Source organism: Halichoeres trimaculatus, unplaced genomic scaffold (genome assembly GCF_033239565.1).
Source record: "Halichoeres trimaculatus isolate MK-OKI-2021-1 unplaced genomic scaffold, fHalTri1.1 fHalTri1_scaffold_17, whole genome shotgun sequence".
Taxonomy (NCBI): domain Eukaryota; kingdom Metazoa; phylum Chordata; class Actinopteri; order Labriformes; family Labridae; genus Halichoeres; species Halichoeres trimaculatus.
The window spans coordinates 2,963,398-2,973,945 of NW_027437195.1; the positions used below are offsets into that span (position 1 = coordinate 2,963,398).

Consider the following 10,548-nt stretch of genomic DNA (forward strand, 5'->3'; position numbering starts at 1 on the left):
CTGCGCCCCCCACACACTTATATTCAGTGACATTACACATCTCAAAGAAGTTGTAGTAAGAATAACATCTTTTTTTTTTATTAATTTAATTTTTTTACAAAAATAAAAGAGTTTTTTTTTTTTTTTGCGTTCAATAAAAACATAGTCTCTAAGAACTTGACCAAAAAAACCTGCTCAATTTCTCAGAAGTGATACAAAAAGTAATTAAACAAATGACAAATAAAAGGATTTATTTTTTTCTGTGAATTTGTTAAGAGATTCAATAAATATCTCATATTTAAAAAAAAAAAAGAAAAAAAAAGAAGAAAGAATTTCTGGGCATTTTTCTATGGGGCAGGCTTTTTGGGCATAAAATCTGAAGCTTGGCTCACTGCACACTGAGGTCAAACCTCCCTTCCAGTAGGGCTCCACAAAGACTTCTACATCTAACTGAACATTTCTACAAGTTCCAGCGCTTTAATTTAAAGAAACCTAAACCAACATCTTGTTTGCAGTGATTAAGATTCAGAGAACGGTGGAAATGATTTGAATACTAAACTGATTTCAGGCTGATAGAAACAAGCATGTCCAACAGTTCCTGAGTGATAGGCTGATTAATGTCACAGATGTTATCCTGTTATAAGGTAATTTATTAGGTCAGAAAAAATCAAAGAAGTAAATAAAAATCCATCTTAAAAAAACATGTTTAAACAGTTAGTCTTGTTGCTGAATGTGTCTGAGGATGAGTGTCAGTCTGATCCATCACCAGCTCAGAGTCTCCACAACAGCATCAGTCAAACTCATCATGTGTGTTTTCCCATAAATAAAAAACAACAACATCAGGTTGAAAATGATTTATTATTATTCATTTAAATTAACAAACACTGCTTTACATATTGCTGTTTTTTATTAATTTTGAATCATTTTAAACAGTTAAAGCATTTGGAAAAGAAGAAATAGTTGAAAACAGGCGACAGACTGAGATGACATGTACAGCAGAAGATCTACAGTCAATGGCTTTCCTATGTGTGTCGAGGGGCTTCACTTTATGTTCAACAAACAGACACAAACCAGACTCGCCCACAGTTTTGTTTTTGGTTACCTCTTAATGTTCGGATGGGACTATTTCTATTGCATCCACAGCAAATCACATCCCGTGATGTTAAACCCACATCATCGCACCAGAAACAGCTGACGGGTTCTTTCCAGAGTAGCAGCAGCTTGTATTGAATCAAAAAGTCTGTTTTTTTTTTCTGCATCCAGCACAACAAAACGTCTTCCAATGACAACTCTTATTCCTGTGATAACATTTCCCCGCGGCGTATTTATTAGGAATGTTTGAAGTAAACAAAGAACTCCCAAACGTATCGCTGTTGTGTCCCTCTCAGTGCACGGCATTAAAAACCCTCATCCCTTTAAAGATACACACGTGTAAAAATAATGCAAAACAAGTGCTTCATAGAACCTCAGAATTATTCCCAACATGTTCCCTCTATCCCGTCAGGCCAGCTGTAGAGAGTTTTCCCTTCCTTATTGTCAAAAAGTCAACTGTGTCCGGCCCGGGCTCAAAGACTTCTGAGTACCTTAGCGTCAGCGAATGTTCATACAGCCATAAATCAGCACATCTGAGTTGAATTTGAACATTTCTTTACTAAAAGTGACAGATTTTCAAAACACAGTATAAACAGGGTTGACATCATTGGCAGCTGGCGACAGTCTAGACCACAGTGGCTTTTTCAAATTTGAGCAAAATCCCTCCTTTTAGACAAAAGACGAACAAATTACAGGATAACGTGTGTCACACAAACCCTTTTTGGCTTTTCTGAAACCTGACCTGCCCTGAGCGGCAGTGCTGGAAAAAGGTTAGACCTTTATTTATCAAAAACTAAAAAAACATAAGACAAAGAGCAGAATCCAGTGTCAGGAGGAGTTTGATCAAACTTTTACATCATCTGCGCAGAAAAAAAAAAAAAGACGAAACCTTCTATATGTGACACGATAAAGCGACAACTTTCAGTACCACCTCTGCAACACTTTGGCTAGACCACTCCACAGCCGGCAGTCCTGCAACGCTCTTCACGATGGGGTTCTACTACGTATGAGAGATATCCCTGACATCAATGTAAATCACATACACTTTGTCATAAACAGGTTGTAAAGTTCAGGTACAGAATCACTGAGGAAAAGCACACCAACACTACTGTAAAGTCAAGCCACTATGGCAAAAATAGAAGGTATAGAGTATTGAGGAACTAGTCATTGAAAGTTGGCTCGTATCCTTTGCAACACTGAGGAGTGCTCCGGCCGCCCGGTCAGGACGGCCGTTTTGCTTTTCTACAGGCAGATAAAGGAGAAGACAATGTCGTCAACAAAACACTTTATAAAATTTATCAGCACAGGCCATAAATACAATTAAAGAGATGGAAATAGCGTCAGAAATGTGTACACACTCAAAGTAACGATTCCTGAATCAAGGTCCGTGTTACGAAATCTAAAAGGAAAAAACACTGAGAGGAAGTCTTCGCTCATTGTCTCTTTCTCTCGTTGAAGATTCCAGTCGAACGCTGACCTCGTTTAGTGATTTATTGATTCGTCTTGGCGGAGTGCAAGTGTCGGCCGCATGGCTTTTAAACATTTTTAAAAATATATATGTATATATTAAGAACACGCTCTCTAGTTGTAGTCAGTCACACGGACTCACGATCTGCCAGGTTCAGGCATGTATTTCTTCAGGACCGTCTGCTCAGTAAACAAGTTGACACTCTGGAGTTGAAATGGTGAAGGGGTGACACTTCTTGGAACCGGTGCGCACGCTTTTACAAAAAAAGATGACACTGAAGCAGAACATGAAGAAACACATGGCGTAGCCCTTGTGGGTCTCCCTGCGGAGGGGGGACGGCTCACACGGTCAGCTTGGTCTGGACTGTTGTTGCTCTTGAGTTTTTTAAAGACACTGAAGGGGAGGGAAGGGGCGCGGTGATCCTCGTGATGCCTTCAGCCACAGTGTTTGTTTCTCAGCCGAGCTGAGCGGCGCTCAGAGGGCGAGGAGGGTGGGCGAATTCAGGGAGTCTGAGGACTGGTCGCCGCTGCTGCTGCTGCGCCGGTGGGCCTTGGAGCAGGACTCAGAGGAGGGCGAGGGGCTCTCGGGCTCCAGCATGCTTGGGTAGGTGAATATGAGGTTAGGGGCGTTGGGCGTGGCAGCCGGTGTGGACGCCGCCACTACTGGCGTGTTCAGGCTGTCTCCATCTGTGCAGTACATCCCAACGCCGACTCCACCGCCGCCACCCAGGCAGATGGGCTTGATGACGGAGCGCTGCGGCTTGCCCACCACATCCTCGTCCTGCGGCTCCTGCTTCACCACCACGTGGTTCATCTGGGCGCGGGGGCCGATGTTGTTGCGCATGGTCAGGGGGAGTGGGGCGCACTGCTGCTGCTGCTGCTGCTGGTGCTGCTGGTGCTGCTGGTGCCCGGATGACTGGTGGCGCTCGTCGATGGGGAGCTTGCACACGGGATTGTGGGCGACCAGCATGAACTCCAGCTTGTCTTTTTCCTTCTGCAGGTTCTCGATTTCTTTCTGCAGGTCGGCCTTCTCCTCCTCCAGCTTCTCGGTCTCCTGTGAGGAGAAACAGGCAGAGAGGTTGAGCTCTTTGTGTTTGTCTTTTTAAATTTGCTGCTTTGCTCTACTTTTATTTTCAGTATAGTTTCTTACTTCAAACTCTGAACACAGCGCAACAAGAGTTATACAAGTGACAGATGAGCTGGTCGAGCTTTTAAATCACAGAAATTAAATTAAACTGCAGGACTAAGACACAGAAAAGGATTGTGGGTGGAAAGATGAAATAAAGGTGTTATTATTTTTAGGTAATTCACATTTTTTGAAGTAAAACCTCTTTTTAGGGACAGTCTGCATTTTATAGTATCAGAGCGCCTCAGACAGCTGAGATATTTGATGCAGCATATCTGCCTGATGAAATCAATTATAGGCAAACATTCAATCTTTTCCTCAAAGGTTTGGGGCCAGGTTGTTAGGCTATTCCCCGGAGCACCAAAAGAGGGCACTATTACTTTGCTCCAGTTTCTCCAAAGTAGCACAAACGACACATTAAATAACCCCTAACTGTCCTGAGCCGTCTGAAACTGTAATGTGTGAACTAAAGCCTCCTGCTTCGATCTAAGCTTAATAAAATCGAGTCTGCACCATTGGTGTCTGGTGTGTCATTAATGCGTCACATTACAAGTCCGAGGCAGATCCCCATAAAAGCTGTTTGTCAGATCGAGACATGGCAGATAAGCTGACATGCCGTCTGAGAACTTTGACTCACGGGCAAAGGTATGAGGAAGCCGTGCCCAAAGAGTCGAGGCCGTACGGTTCGATCAAAGAGGACACGACGCAGAAATATCCCTCGTTTCACAGGAAAGCGGCACTTCCTTATTTGGCCTTTTAAAAACAGGCGTGTGAAGACGGAGGAGCGTTTTTTTATTTTCCCTGGAAGCAATGTCTGTGATGTGTGTGTGTGTGTGTATGTGTGTGTGTGTGTGTAGCATGTTCCTCTGTGGAATTGTGAGACAAGCAATTGGCCCCTTTTTACAAAATGTCCCGCATTCATGGAGACAGCTGCCTACAGCAAATTCCATTCCTGGGGGTTTTTTAAGGCCTGACAAGCTCAACCTCACTGTAATTCGGCTAATTAGTCCATTTAGCTGCCGTTACTGTCTGCCAGGCAGGGCCGCTGCAGACAGCCCTACCTCTGTCTACAGCTGCCCGAGACAAAAAGCTTTTCATCGCCTGTCAGCTCGTCACTCAGACCTTGCACTCAGAGACGCAGCGAGAGGCGAACCAGTATTGCGAGGTTGTAAATTTAGGTGTGGAGTTCAATCACTCATCAAAAACCTGGACTCCTGCCAGACTTCTGCAGAAGACTGAATTATTTTTTCTGCTTGTGCAACATCTTTCCCTTTTCTGACGCTGCTTTAGCTCTGGTTTTTTTAGATTCTCCAGGCAAACTTTGTCACATTCTGGACCGAAACAGGAAGCACTGGTTTGCCGCACGAGAGGAACTTTCTCTGGTTTTCGTGTCATTTTGATGTAAAGGCATTTTGATGAGTTTGCGTTGGGTAACAGGTTGGAGACTCACCCCTTGCAGCATCTCGGTGAGTTCTCGCCTGCGGTTGCGGCATTTAGCGGCGGCTAACTTATTCCTTTCACGCCTCACCCTTCTTTTCTCTTCTTCCTCTGGTGTGAGCTGAGGACAAGAAAGAACATGAGGTGAAATAAGATATTGATCAAACAAATATAATCAGGAGCGACGCTATAAACAAAGGCTTGGTACAGGTTGGCTGCACGATGAGGAGAAAGAAAAGAAACTGAGACATTTTTAACGAGTATTTCCTGATTGTTTTCCTAAATTTTTTTTTTTTGTCCTTTTTTAAACAAAATCTGATTTATTTTGCGTTATGAACACAAAATAGCTCAATTAGCACAAAGATCCCTAACAGGTCTCTGTTGATTTTATGTTTTCATATTCTCTCACCTGTTCATCCCTCTTGCGCCGGCCCCTGGCGTCCCCGATGGAGCGGATGACCCCAGGCCGAGCCAGCGTGTTGTGTCCCAGCAGCCCCGGGCCGTTGGTCAGGTGATGGCCGTACGGGTGGGAGCGGGAGTAAGGGTTGGACATTGAGGTGATGACGGTGGGCTGGACCATCCACTGCAGGTCTTGGCTGGTCGTGATTGCATTGATGGTGGGGATGAAGGCACTGTTGGAGCCGGGCATGTCAACCCTGTACTTCTGAAAACAAGAAAAACACGGAGCGCGTGAGGATTCAGATTCATCTTCTGGAGAACATTTGTGAACCTGTCCGTACTCTGGAACGGCTAAATGACTAAATCCTATCAGGAAGACGAGTCTGCTTCTGTTAGCTGTCAGCACAACCGCAGAAACACACACACACACCACCACCACCCACCTTTATCAAATTCACACATTTTCCACATTTTGAGCTTATAGTAATGATTCAATTCACATAGGCAGAACAGTGTGTATGTAACCCCTGGAGTGGAACAGTGACACATGCTGTGAATCATGGGAAAGCCCAGGGTGTCCAGTGTAGCTCACTTTACTACAATAACCATGAGACAAAACACAGTGCAGAGGAAGTGTTACACATGTCTGGACTGGCAGGGAGGTAAAACATACACATTATTTACATTGGAGTGCATGTACAGGTGATGTGGGGCTCATGAGGGGGCGTAGATCCTCTGCTGCAGAGCTTTTTTGGTTTGAAGCACCTGATTTATTGTTGCACACATTTGTCATCTAAATATTGGTTCAAAAATGTTTAATAGTTTTTAATCAAAGGAATATCTGCATTGAAGCTGTTTCAGATATAGTAATAAAATGATAAATTCAGGACTTAAAAATAATAATAATAAAGCTCTGAGTGTGAATCCTCCTTCACATAATTTCAGTCACAAGTGTTTGCAAAGCTGGCTCCAACTCGTGATCCCAGTATGGGAACTGGTGTCAGATGTGTTCTCCTTCACGTCTCTGGAGTCCACAAAGAGCCGGGCAGACTGCCTGCCTGTGTGCGTAAATTACGCACGTCCCCATATCCCCGTTATTCCCGACTTTCCGTCGGATATCCCGGCAGTCTATTGGAACTTTGTTTATCTGGTGAGTCATTGTGTATGGGATTTGTTAAGCACATGTGAAACGCGCTCAGTTCCAGTAAAGGAGGGGGGAAAGCAGTCAGCTGTAACGAGCCAAGCAGTTCACCAAAATTATATTTCTGGCGTCAATACGGGAGCGTTAAATTCCACTTTGAGGAATGTGTGTCCATGAGCGCAGGGCCGAGCAGTGCAGCCGCTAAACTTCACATTTAAAGAAGCCTCGGGTTGACCCACAGACTCTGGGTCTGTTGGTCTAATAAAAGAGGAATAAATGCCTTGTTTTGATATGTCTCAATAAACCTGAGGTCATGTCCCAGCCGGCTGTAATGAGAAACAGGCAACTGGTGTGTGATTACAGGGAACCAGGGCAATGATAGGCACCGGCCAAAAGTCGTTTACCGTCAGGGTGCGTGAGCCTGACGAGGATTTTTCCACAGAATTGCACTTACACAAGACAGGGAGCGGGTAAACAACATTCCTCCACCCGGATTTATATCCTATTATTTGTGAATCTATGGGGAAGGCGTCCTCGTTGTTACACTACAGTGGCACGCCTACAGTAATGTATATCATAATGGGAATGTCTGTCGCCCTCACTTCTACTGATTAGAGGAGGCAGATTGCAGAGGATTGTGTTTATAGATAGTCTGTGTGAGAGCAGCGCTTTCATTTTGTGCCTTTTCTCGATACGCAGAGGGACACAGAGCGTTTCATTGCTCTGCGCTCTCCGCTTCCCGCTGGAGGAAATCAGCCCTGTGAGGAACGAGGGCACAGTATTCTCCTCTCTGATCGCACATTTTCTGATAGTCCAGTAAGCTGCATTTAACACATGTAGTCGGACTTTAACCGGACACATTTGGCAGGTTTTCATGCGCGCTCCAGCCTGTGTGGACTGGAGTGAAACTCACCTGAGTCATGGCGTGTTAATTCTGCTATCAAGCAGAGCATGCCTGTTGCATTCTCCATTAAGGGTTTAATCTTTACCCAGACTTGAGGACTGTGTAAACAGCTCAGGGTATGTGATGTAGGCGTTCTTAAGGATTTATCGCCTTTATGATACATGCGCATAAAACGCGTATCCAGCGCAGCGCTACAGGCGCAAAGACCGAAAAATACTACAGCTTTACGAGGTGACAGGAGGAGAAATCTGCCTCAAATGTGTATTAATATGTCCCTCTCGTACTGCAGAGCACAAATCACCTCACATATGTCAGTGTAACCTGTAGGATGCGTTTGGAAGTTTTCTTTCTCCACAAGACAAACGGCTGAATAAACCGGGAATCACCGGTCAGTGCGTAAAATGTTCATTTTATCATTAGTGCAGCAGCCGATTGCATTTAGAAGCTGGAGAATTTAGCTGTTATGAGTCTAATGTACTTTGCATACATCCAGCCTGGCATCATTTCAGCCACAGATGCGCGCTGTGTTCTCAATTTGTCTGTTTCTCCTCAACCCAGAGAACCAGTGTTTTTACGCAGATTAATTATTAATGAAGACTTAAACACAGAGGAGCTTTCAATGCAAGAGGCTGCGCAATTAAAACATAAGATGATATTACTGATTGAACATATCTCGGTATCCCGCTGTTACCTGGTAGTTTGAGGTAGAGATCGGGCTTCCGATCGTGCTGCTGCCGCTTGTGAAGGACTCTGGCTGGGCCGGAGAGGTGCTGCTGCCGCGGGACGACGTGTCGTAGTTCCCGGAGTAGTCCTGGTACATGATCCAGGAAAAAGGAAGATTTCAGTAAACTGTACGAGCTCTGCTGAAACCTTTTTCTCTTTAAGATCCTCGCTTTGGAAAGGCACCAAGAAAATCCTCTGACTCGAAACGCTGTTAATTCAGGATATCCAGGAGAAAAAAAGTTTGCAAGACAAAAGTGCAAATATGCTTCACTACACTGACCTAAAACATCTCACAGGCGGCAGTTCTCGTTAATGTGCTCTCCCTGCTGGTAAAGACTATCACTTTTTGTGCTTTTATTATTCTCCCGCCGCAGGTAAACCTACACAACACTCGCAGATCCTCTCAGGTGAGGACTTGAACCTAAAGTCAGTAGCACACCTTCAGCAGTCAAATCCAGCTGAGACAAGTGAACCTGTAGTTACAGAGTGACTCACGCAGGTTAACACTCGCTTTAAAGCCTGTTGCCTGGCTAATCTTCTGAGTATTTTCCGTCTCTTTGCCGACTACACACTAACTGAGCTCTCTGCTGTTCACGGAACAGTTCTAACTTTTTTTCTTTTCCTTTTTACCACACTTCCTAGAGATGACTCACTTCAATGGCACTATAGAGAACTGCAACTGCTTTTCAACACCAACGAAACAGCCTACGTCACGCCTGGGCGTTGCGACTTCATCCAGGGAGGGGTCGTTTTCTGGATAAGGCAGTGAAAAGGAAAGATCCGCTTCGACTAGCCTGCACCCAGCGGACACCGGAGACATAACCGAAAAACGGGGATGCAGTCAAAGTATCTGAAATGTGTGTGGAGAGATTTATTTTCTGATACGGACGTCAGTGCCAGCTGTGGAGTTCACTATTTGTCTGACTTGCTTTGGTCCATTGACGCATGTTTCCTAAAATGGGCAGTTGCGTCAGAGAGCGCGTGTGGGTTTCCTTGGTAAAGGCAGCGTCAGACACTGGAGGGATTCCCTCCCCTCGCGCACTGCACTCCGGACCCGGAGCGCTCGTCGCGCGGTTCCCGGTTCGGTTCCTCACCAGTTACAGGAGAACGACGACACAAACGCTCTAAACACAAACACGAAGACACTGAGCTCCCAGAATGGTCAGAGCCGATCGGCGCACATGCGCACACGCAGCACGAGTGATTTTAGAGCTTTAAAGTGATCTCGTGAAAGTTTCACTTGCGCCAGAATTATCTAACATCCGCATTTGTGTTGGGCTCAGAATGGTTACACGTTCAGGGAGAGGAGAGGGTGCTGCGTGTGTCCTCGTGCCCGTTTCACGTACAGCTTACAGGCACGCGAGCTCGACATCCATCGTCTTTCATCTGCTTCCTCTCTGCGAACACAGAGCACAGAAAAAGATTGGACATGCACTATTTTATACAATGGTGTCTTTGTGATATTTGGCTGCGCTGCATTGTGCGTAATTTGGAGTGTTGGTATGGAGCGTAAAGGGATGGCACAAAACGCAGCATGATCCAATGCAAACGGTCAAATTAATGTGGCCCACTGGTTAAGTCTGCACAGCATCGAGCACGGCTGCTTCAAAGGAATCTCAGTGAAATGTGGGCTAATTGTAATTCGGACGCACCTCATAAACAAGGGCGCAGCGCCCAGAATGTGACACGTTACACGATATGAAATGGCGTATTAAGTATAATCCAATCTGCTATGGTTCCTATTTTAATCTCTATCACCATAACTGGTTGTGCTGAGCTCTCTTAAAGCTGTTTGCCGCGCATCTCTCTGCCAGAAAGAGTCGCTCCCATCAAAAAGTTTCAGCTGCAGTCTGCAGTCGGGGAAGTTGTGGAGGGAAATAATCTGTGAGGGGGTTTTCTGAGGTGACCACTCGCCGCGGAGGGACTGGCTTTTTTTACTGCTTGCTCATAACGCGAACACGTCAATTGCAACTGTAGCTACTCCAGCTCTCCGATATGTCACCCTTTCCAAAGACACTGGGTGTCATTTTCGCTGCATTACCTTTTGCCCCGCGCACTGATCCCTGACTTCAGCGTGCGTGGAGAACAAAACCACTCAGAGCTCCGGGGGCTGCTTCTGTGAAGACACGCAGATGTTCAGTAAATCTTGATCTGAATGATATTAATTAATGATATTAATGTTTATCATCCACAAACCACAACGCTTCTTGAACGGCGGCGGTGTTGCCTAGCGACCGAGTTTCTGCTAAATTGCTCAGGGAAATCTAATCTGCCGTAGTC

The 10,548-nt window shown here is 45.3% G+C and overlaps 1 protein-coding gene across 2 annotated transcripts; it reads right to left on the bottom strand.

Annotated features, from left to right (window-relative positions):
- Positions 1–818: 818 nt before the first annotated feature.
- Positions 819–8,912, bottom strand: fosl2 (FOS like 2, AP-1 transcription factor subunit). Of its 2 annotated transcripts, XM_074692552.1 has the most exons (5): positions 8,764–8,912; positions 8,237–8,356; positions 5,511–5,765; positions 5,115–5,222; positions 819–3,592 (listed from the first exon to the last, which is right to left on the bottom strand). In XM_074692552.1, the coding sequence occupies exons 3-5, from the start codon at positions 5,748–5,750 to the stop codon at positions 3,014–3,016; spliced, it is 927 nt and encodes a 308-aa protein (XP_074548653.1). In that variant the 5' UTR covers positions 5,751–5,765; positions 8,237–8,356; positions 8,764–8,912; the 3' UTR covers positions 819–3,013. The 2 variants fall into 2 exon arrangements, with proteins under 2 accessions (XP_074548653.1, XP_074548652.1); XM_074692551.1 differs by having other exon boundaries at positions 8,237–8,912.
- Between the last annotated feature and the right edge of the window lie 1,636 nt (positions 8,913–10,548).